Below are 10,175 nucleotides of genomic sequence, written 5' to 3'. Positions count from 1 at the left end.
CCAAAAAAAAAAAAAAAAGTGACTAAAGTTCAGTCAGCTGGATCAGTAGCTCTATTTGTTTTGCTGTTTTTGTTTGGTTGATTTGTTTGGTTTACTTGATTTTATTTGAAGAGCGTGAGGCTTTTTTTAAAAGAGAAAAAAAACCTTTTAAGTTGATGGATCTTTATTTAATTCATTTATTTATATTTGTGTTGAAAATTGAACTCAGTACCTCACACATATGAGGCAAGTGCACTAACACTGAGCACATCCCCAGCCCAAGCTTAAGGCTTTAAAAATCAAGTTTTACCATTATAAGTTTATCTGGACATAGTAGAAGGAAGGTTTTGTCTGAAGTGTGACCTACTATATAGAGAGTTGAAAATAACTTGTTTAGGTTTTTAAGCAAAATAAGTATTTGTTGGAAAACCCTGGAATAAAAATAAAAGCAGGTTTAGTTTAATTATTGCTACTATTAACAGTATGACTTTTTCCAAGTTTCTTCACATCACTTGGCAGTAGTTTCCTTACTTATAAAACAAGAGTAAGAGTAAACTCTCAAATCTTTTCTTGTTTTAAAGTTTTATGGTTGCAAATTGAGTTTTTACCTTTATATATCACATATCACAAAATGAGTGTTTCTTAGAATCATAATCAATGTCATAGTTAGACACAAGTTCTTGTTCCTCCACAACTCTCATAAAATGTGTAAAATGAAATGATATAAAAATATAAATGTTTATTAATTGCTTTTAAATTAAAAATCACAGTGACTCAATTGTGGGAAAAATCGTTACCCTTGGTCTCTTTTCAAACTTTGATATTTTCATGCCATCTGGTGGCCAATTTAGGATATACTGGAGTATCAGTTTTCGTTTGAGGACTAAAATGTTAGACATTTTGTCTGTGCCTTCTCATTAGCTACATTTCCAGTCTGAAAGCAATACCATGAGGTAATAATTCCTACAGTGTGCATTCATGCCCTGGGAAAAGAAAATTGCAGTTAATACCGTTTTTAATATTTTTCCTTAAAAAAAAAAAAGTAGTTTCTTTAAACTTTTATTTTTTGAAGATATTTGTGTAGTTCCTCTTGTAAAATTTCATAAACGTCCCTGTTCTGTTTATCCTCAGATCAAGGAGATTTTCTTACAGAAAATTGTTAGATGGTCTGATTTGCTTATCATTTGTTTGTTAGGCCTTTGTCATCTTTTTGGTGCATGATTTTACTGAACTTGAAGTTTCAGGTAAATACTAGTGTTAACCCAATCTAGTGATGAAATTATTAGAAAATATGCTTTGCTTTGTCAGATTGAATTTGTCTAATGCAGTGCCTTTATCTAGTAATTAATATGTATGGGAATTTATATATAGAAATAATTATTCAGGTACCCAAAAAATTAATCCACATGAATGTTCTCCTTAACACTGTATATAATAACAAAATTAAAAAATGGAAATTAATTATTGACAGAATGGAGTGATTAAAATATGATGGTATATCCATATGATTTACCATATATTCCAGAGATGTATGTGTATGAAATTAACCACAAGTCTGATAATCAGGTTTTTTTTTTTTTGTTTTGTGTGTGTGTGTGTGTGTGTGTGTGTGTATTCATCTTTTTTTTTTTCAGGTATTTTTTATAACAAATTTAGATAATGTGCATTGGGAAGAATGAATGCTTTCTTCCCTCCTTATTTCTGAAAAAATAATTCTTCATTATTATACTTTTTATCTTCTTAATTTAGCCCTCATTTATATTTATACCATTGAAAGCAGTTTTATTTATTTATACCGTTCAAAGCACTTCTCCTGTGTGTGTGTGTGTGTGTGTGTGTGACAGAGTATTTAAACTACCAAGCAACCTCATAAGATAAGTTGGGTAGTTAGTATTATGCTTTTCTTATAGGTAAAGAAAATCAGAGAAATTAAGCCTAGACCTTGGTTTCTTAGTTTATACAATAGGAATTAAGTGTTGGATCCATTCAATGACACAATTATATGATTGAGGCCCCTGACATTTGTTCAGGTTCACTGATTATACTTTCAACTCATATGTTGATGTAGTCCTTTTAGAGTCAGGAAACAACTTTATATATACTAGTTTAAATTGCTAAAAGATGAGATTTATTTACTTATAACTTCAGTACCCACAGAACTTAAGAGAACAGTATCATTACTGATAGTTGAAGTTGAGTTCCTTTCCATCTCAGGTGAGAATTTTATCTGCCATGAATATTTAGCAATTTGCTCTACAAAATTTTTCTTTGAACATGTTTGTCCTTTCTACACTGCATTGTTAATTTTTTTTTGTAATCTGTTATAAAATGTTCTTAATTTTGTTAATATACAAATGCAGATGGGTTTCAAAATTTTTCAGAACCACCTTTAGTAGGTACTTAGAGCTTTAATATAGCCATATATTTTATCTACTAATTGTTTTGTTGCCATTATGTTAAAAGTTCTACAGAAATAAAATACAGTTTAGACTTATTTTTGATTACCACATACAGGTTTTTGTCTTTGAGAACAAAGGAGCTAGGGAACATGATGTGTGGGAGACTAAGGGATTATTTTGATAAACTGTTATTTTAAGAACAATTTTTATTTTTTTATTAAGCTGATGCTTATAAACTGTCGTCAGTGTTTTTATAATTAGTTACACAGGTTTACAATAAAGTTGTCACTGCTTAAGAGAAATGTTAGCAGCTTATCATTGGCCATCTATTCCTCATTCCTATTATTTTTTAAAAATAACTTGTTTTGATACTCAAAGGGTCTATGATTGTCTTTTTGTTCATTATATATTTAAACAAATTAGGCAATAATAATTTATTTGTAAAAACAATTACGAAATATACCAGTTGCTATGCTAGGTACTTTGCAACTATTTAATTTTCACTGCAACAAAAGACTAAAAAATAGGGCTGGGAATATAGCTCAGTTGGTAGAGTCCTTGCCTTGTATGCACAAGGCCCTGGGTTCAATCCCTAGCACCACCCCCCACCCCCCCCCAAAAAAAGGACTAAAAAAATAAATCTACATTTTAGGAGACACAGGAGTGTTTTTTGTTGATGATGGTGGTGGTGTTATAAAACTAGTCATAGAAAAAAGAATTAGAGATTTGATGTCTTTGTTTATAAAAATCGTTTTAGTATGTCGCAGGAAAATACTTTGCAAAAATCATTGAAATATGTTTGTCTACAGTGCTGTTCCCAAAGACAAGGACAGACAATGCTTTAAACTACGCCAAGGAATTGATAAGAAGATTGTCATCTATGTACAACAAACAACTAATAAAGAACTTGCCATTGAAAGGTAAACAATTTTAGTAAGTTTAGCGTAAATAAAATTTTTTTGTTTTTAAAAACCTAATGAGAGAAACACTTTTTAAAATGTATTTGCAAATCTTTTTGTCCTCTGGGATTATTTTTGCTTATTGAAGTAAATACTTCTTTACTTTGAAGTATTCAAAGTAAATTATTAACTAATATGCGAATCTCAATTACATGGTAATAAGAGACAAATAGAATTTACTTAAGTTAAAGAAATGAAAATTATAATTTGATCAACATTAATTTATTGCTAATTCTAATAACTGTCCTTTTTCCCCCATAAGAAGTTTTTTAAAAAGTGATCCAACTTAAACATTTTAGTGTACTTTATCTTTTCCCAAAAATTTATGGCAGTTCTTTTTTTTTTTTACAGGTGTTTTGGCGTTCTCCTTAGTCCAGGAAAAGATGTACGAAACAGTGATATGCATTTGTTAGATTTGGTGAGAATTTATTTTATTTTTTGTACTGGAAGGTTAATACTATTTCTGTAGGAAAGGTTGTTTTACTGTATCATCAGAATATAATGTTAGAGCATGTTTATGAAGGTATTATATGTAAGCTATAAAACAATACACAAAGATAAGGGGATTTCCTTATTCTTAACATTTGTATTTAGAAGTCTGACCTTGGATAAACATCTCAGCTTTTGTTTCTGGACTGTGTACTAGTGATAATAATTATCTAGTTTTTTGTTTTTTGATTGTTTACCAGTGATAATAGAAAAATAATTCTTGTTTATTGGGTAAGATTGATGTGAGAATAAAAGGAGAAAATTTATTAGAGAATTCTTTTGCAAAGTACCATGAGTTTTACAAGTAGTTGGAGATATTAGGATTAAGGCTATTAGATGAAATCTTTATTTTCAAACTAAAAAGTATATGGTGATTATATACTTGACAGAAGAAATTATCATACTTCTAAATTTTATTTATTTTTGTAGAGATAATCCATTCACATATGATTAAAAATTGATGTTTATTCAATTTAGTATGATTTTCAAGCATTTACTTTAAATGTAACTTTTTAGGAACAATTGTACAAATAAATGGCACATCTTTAACTATAATTATTCACATGCACTTCTTTAACAAAAAAAAACACCTCATTTTTTTCAACTCCTATTTAAGTGTTTTTTAAAAGCAGCAAAATGGGTTAGCTGTTGTTTACCCACTTGAGTATTAAGATGTAATTTTCCTTTTTTTTTTTTTTTGTTAGGAGTCTATGGGTAAAAGTTCAGATGGAAAATCATATGTAATTACTGGAAGCTGGAATTCCAAATCCCCACATTTTCAAGCTGTAAATGAAGAAACTCCTAAAGGTGATACAGATTGCTGACATGAACAGAAATTTTAGTTTCAGGATAATATGCAGATCTTAGGACCACTTGCTTGACCTGCCTCCAGTATTTACTCAATTCTGGTGAAACAAAGAAATGAATAGTTCTTGTGTTTATTGTTATTTTTGACCTTTAAACAAAGTACCATTTTTGGCTATTCATTTTCCCTTCCTTCTCTTCATTTTCCCTCTTCCTCTTTTTTTCAATTTCTATTTATGTATTCATCATACTTCTAAATTTTATTTATTTTTGTAGAGATAATCCATGCACATATGATTAAAAATTCAAAGGCTATATAGCGCAAAGTGAGTCTAGCATAGTCTTTATCCCCACCCAACCCAATGAGAATCACTATTAGCTCTTTTTTTTTTAATATAACTTTTCAGATTTTTTGTACAGAAAGAACTTTTTTCAAAATATTTCATACTCTTCCCAAATGAACTTTAATGGCAACGTAATATTCTGTCCCGAAAATGTAATGTTACTTGCTTAATCAGTCTGTCTCATTGAGCATTTCTTTTTCCCCTTCAGTTTTTCATGTTATCAGTAGTAACATAGTGGATAAAGGATAAAACAGTTCTAAAGTATATTGACTGTTGGTGAGAGAGGTATATAAAAGAAGCCATACATTAATCATGTATACAAAACTACCTGACAGTATGTTTCTTTAGTTGATGGTTGATCATAAGATATCTTGAATGTTTGTGATAAAATTACTTTTATGTTAATAGTATGACTAAGTGCATTTCTGTTTCTTTTGTTTCACTCATCATTTTTCTCACTTTCTCTAGATAAAGTGCTATTTATGACCACAGCTGTTGATTTGGTAATAACAGAAGTACAAGAGCCTGTTCGATTTCTCCTAGAGACAAAAGTTCGAGTTTGCTCACCTAATGAAAGATTATTCTGGCCCTTCAGCAAACGTAGTACTACTGAAAATTTTTTTTTGAAATTAAAACAGGTACTGAATTTTTTTATAAATATAGAGGGGGATGGAAAGGTGAATTCACTTTTGAGACTAACTTACAATTAAGCTGTCAATCAGAATTCAAAACAGTTAAATGTATTTTAAAGATAGTAAGGAGGGGGAATGTCACTTTTAGATTTATCCACCTTCTTAAAATTTTTGTTGCTCTAATTTTTCCTAACAATTCAGTTTCTCATGTGGTCTCATTTACCCTCACATGAAGAACTTTTTTTAACATTTCTTTTAGTGAACATCTGCTAAGGATATATTCTCTTAGCACTCATTGTCTGCAGATGTCTTTATTTCACTTCATTTTAGTTAGATATTCTTACTAGATTGAAGATTCTGAATTGATTGTTTTCTTCTTTCAATTTTTTCAAATACTATCCCACAGTCTTCTGACTTCTGTTGTTTTAGATTAGAGGTCATTTATATTATTATTCCTATATATATAATATATCGTTTCTCTCTGGCTTTGAAGATTCTGTATTTTGGTTTTAAGACATTTAACAATTATGTGCCTAGTCATGATTTTTTTCTGTTTATCATTCTTGGGATTTGCTGAACTTCTCAAATGTCTAAAATTTTTAAAATAAAATTTTGGAAAAATTTGGCCTAGTGTTTCTTTACCTTTTTGTCTGCCCAGCTCTCTTGTCTCTCCTTACAGTATTTCAGTTCCCAATGTTTTAGATATTTTGAACTTAGGAGTATTGAACCACTAAGCTACATCCCCAGCCTTTTAAATTTTTATTTAAGTTGCCTAGTCTCTCCTCTGCCTTAGCCTCCCAAGTTGCTGGGTTACATGCTTATGCCTTTATACCTAGCTGCCTCATTTTTAAAAATCTTTTATTTAGTTAGTTGTTGATAGACCTTTATTTACTTTTTAAAAAATTTATTTATATGCAGTGCTGAGAATCAAACCCAGTGCCTCACACATGCCAGGCAAGTGCACTACCACTGAGCCACAACACCAGCCCTTCTAGCTGCCTCACTTTTAATTAAAAAAAAAAAATAATGGGAGTTATTGAGGATTGCACCTAGGGTCTCATACATGCTGGGCACATGTTCTACCATTGAGCTATATGTCAGTCCCCTCCTCTTTTTCCTGCTTCATGGTTGTTTTCTCCTGAGATTTATCTTTTGTTTTTGCTTTGCTGTGCTAGGGATTGAACCTGGCATGTGCTGTCACTAAGTACATCCCAGCCCTTTTTAAATTTTTTATTTTGAGATAGGATCTCACTAAATTGCCTAAACTGACTTTGAATTTGGATAACTTAGTAAGATCCTCCAACCTGAGATTATAGGAGTGCACTACTGTGCCTGGTCATTTATTCTTTTATGAGCAAGTTTCCACTTAATCCTAGAGCATCATTGTAGTATAACTGCTTCAGAAATCCTTGATTGCTAATTCTCAAGTATGATGAGTAACATTTTAAGTGATATATTGTAGAGATTTTGGATTCTATTGTTTTCTTCTGAAAAGTATCTCATTTTCTTTTTTTTGATCGGGCAGTTAACTTTGTCAGTCAGACTTCTTATTTGTGTTTCCTGTGGTGGGCAGCAGCTGAAATATCTGTTCCATTCTCTTAGGTTTTCTTGGCTCCTAGTTGTGCCACCACTTACTGCCCTCCATTCCCCACCCCCCACCTCCCTCCTTGTCTTCCTTTTTTTGTGGTATTGCAGATGGAATTTAGGACCTTGCACTTGCTAGGGAAATGTTCTACCACTGTGCTATACCTCCAGCCTTTCTACCCCCATTTTACTTTGTATCTAGCTAGCAGAACTCTTAGGAAGAAATCAAGGTGCCCTGTGACCCTTTAAATTGCTAATCTGAGTCGTCCTCCTCTTTACCTATCTTCAGTATTGGATATAGGTAATCCCTTCTTTCTTAAATACCCCTTCTTTGCTTAGCTTTCAGGATATCTCAAACTTAACATGATCAAAAAAGGTACTCATTATTTCTTCCCCACCCTCAGATGCTCTACTTACCTGCCTTTAGTGTTTCAGCTTTGGTTGTTTATGCCAAGAATTTTACTTGTATTTCTTAAATTTCATATCTAATCTATCAGGAAATCCTTTTACTTTAGTGTTTCAGTTTTAATAGTTGTTTAAGCCAAGAATTTTACTTCTATTTCTTAAACTTCATATCCAATCTATCAGGAAATCCTGTTTACTTCCAAATACATAATAGGTACCACTTCTCACCTAGATTATATTACCTTACATTTATTCTAATAACCTCTTTACTCATCTGTCCCCATATAATCTGTTCTCAGCATTTTTCTGCCCAAAACCCTCAAACCCTATTCTATTCATTAAAAGCCAGTTTTCATGGTGGCTTACCAGATCCTACCTGATCTGCTGCCTGTAAGGTTATAAACAGATTTCTCTCTTTCATTGTTCACTCTACTGTCACCATACTCTTTTGAACTTTGTTATATTCACTGTCCCATCTACCTTGAATGCTCTTCCTTTTTTAAATTTTCTATTTATTTATTTATCTATTTATTTACTTACTTTTGTGGTTGTAGGTGGACAGAAATCTTTTATTTTTTTATTATGTGGTGCTGAGGATCAAACCCAGTGCCTCACGCACATGCAAGCGCTCTACCACTGAGCTATAGCCCCAGCCCCCCTGGAATACTCTTCTATGTTGTACTTCCTAATACTCACAACAATTTACCCTTACCCCTCACTTAATACTGCAATTTGCCTACTCTTCCACTGGTACTGCCAGTTCTCTGTACCTTTAAGTGATAGGTGTGTGTGTGTGTATAAATAAACATTTTTACATTGGCATTCACCTTTTCATGATATATGTACCATGTAATGTGTTTATTTTTATATTATTTATTAAGTTTTTTATTTTTTCATTCTCTGCTACAGCAAGATTCTTAATCTGTTTTGTTCACTGATTTATACCAAACATTTAAGACATAGTAGTTCCCAGTTATTTATTGAATTGAGTTTGTTTACATGTAACATCAATTTTTTTATTACACAAAATTAGTGTTGTATATGGATTTACTTGAATGTATATTTACTTGGTTATATTTAGGAAAAGGAAGCAAGCAAAGCAGGAATAGAGATTTCTTCCCAATGTTGTCTTGAGAGATGGAATGTCAACCCAGGTCTTAATAGGAGCAGAGGATTATCTTAAGGTCATCATCTAGGACTTGGATATGGAGTCAGAGTTTGGATTTTACCACTGACTGGTATTATGACTTTGAGGAAGTTCCTGTAAATTGACAGCAATAGTAGCATCTCCCTCATAATAGTATTGTGACATGAAATGAGAAACTGTACATCACACTTATAAGAAGTTAATAGTACATAATAAATTTTCCCTGCATTTTAGTTATTATATTTGGAGAGGTACTATGGAACCTCCACGGGACACAAGAAAAATGAAAAAAGCACTAAATCTTGAAATCACAACAGCATTGATTATATAGGTGGAGAATCTGCGCCAGAGGAAGAATGCTTCAGATGTTAAACTAGTTTATAAACATTACTGCACGTTTAGGCAGTGAAAGAAAACTATTCTTAAAATGTTTCTAGAGCAAGAAGCAGTAAATAGAAATTAATTGAATAATATTTTAACATAAATTTGTATATTAAAAATTTCTCTTTAATTAGCATTCTATCTCTTCAACCTTATTTTAGTGAATGTAAAATAAACTACCCTGATCTTAAATTTCCCTTAAGGTCTAATGTTACACAGCCTTGTCTTCAAAGACTATATGAGTTTATAGGAAAATTAGTGCTGTGCTTGAGTGTGGGATTATGTATTTTTTTCTTGAAAATAAATTTGTTTAATTTCATTTCCATGAAAGATTTACAATTTATTCTAATATAGTATGTTATTCTGACACTTTCTGCATAGTTATTTAAACTAGGCTAAAAAAGACCTAATAGGATAAACTAGCCAAAAACATACCCGATATATAGTTCAGTAGACTTCTTTTTCTGTTAAGATTACAAATTAAACATAAACTTGATTGTCAATCATTTATTTGAAAAAAAAAAAATCCCAGAAGTATATATGTGGAAGCTGGGAGGGGGACAGGAAATTCCTGATGATAATCTTTCATTTTTCTCCTTATTTGGTTAAGTCTTTATGTATGTGTATGAGGGGAGAGGTGAGGACAAAGAGAGTTAGTATGTGAAGACCTTGAATAATTATGTACTGTCTTGGAGCACTTGTACTATTGTTAATCTTACATAAAATGGAAAAAGTTTGAACATGTTTTTACTGTCTTATAACACTTAGAGCACTATTAATTTAATCCCCTTGTAACTTAATAAACTTAGTTGATTGTTTTTTATATCCATGCCATGAAAAAGTAATATTTACCACTAATTGGAGTCCTACTGTGACCATTGCTCTTCTAACCACTTGGCTTTCTTTTTATGTAACTTGCATAGTGATCCAACAAGCATAAATAATATTCTCATTTTATGGACAAGGAAACTGACATCCAAAGATGTAAATTAGTAGATTTTATGGAAGTTGCTTCAATGAGATACATATATAAGCCTTCTAAGGTTCTCATC

The 10,175-nt window shown here is 31.4% G+C and overlaps 1 protein-coding gene across 9 annotated transcripts in view; it reads left to right on the top strand.

The window, feature by feature from the left end:
• The window catches only part of Rabgap1 (RAB GTPase activating protein 1), a 162,373-nt gene that overhangs the window by 50,787 nt on the left and 101,411 nt on the right, over positions 1–10,175 (top strand). For 8 of the 9 annotated variants that reach the window (XM_015497611.2, XM_048813108.1, XM_048813107.1 and 5 more), the window contains 4 exons: positions 3,188–3,298; positions 3,689–3,755; positions 4,531–4,633; positions 5,443–5,612. In XM_015497611.2, coding sequence (XP_015353097.1) covers positions 3,188–3,298; positions 3,689–3,755; positions 4,531–4,633; positions 5,443–5,612 — 451 coding nt within the window. Of the gene's footprint in view, positions 1–3,187; positions 3,299–3,688; positions 3,756–4,530; positions 4,634–5,442; positions 5,613–10,175 lie in introns of those variants that run through there. The other variant, XM_048813115.1, reaches the window with a different exon arrangement.

Source organism: Marmota marmota, unplaced genomic scaffold, assembly GCF_001458135.2.
Source record: "Marmota marmota marmota unplaced genomic scaffold, marMar, whole genome shotgun sequence".
Taxonomy (NCBI): Eukaryota; Metazoa; Chordata; class Mammalia; order Rodentia; family Sciuridae; genus Marmota; species Marmota marmota.
The sequence above is the reverse complement of the archived record's forward strand: the minus strand, read 5'-3'. Positions and strand labels throughout refer to the sequence as shown.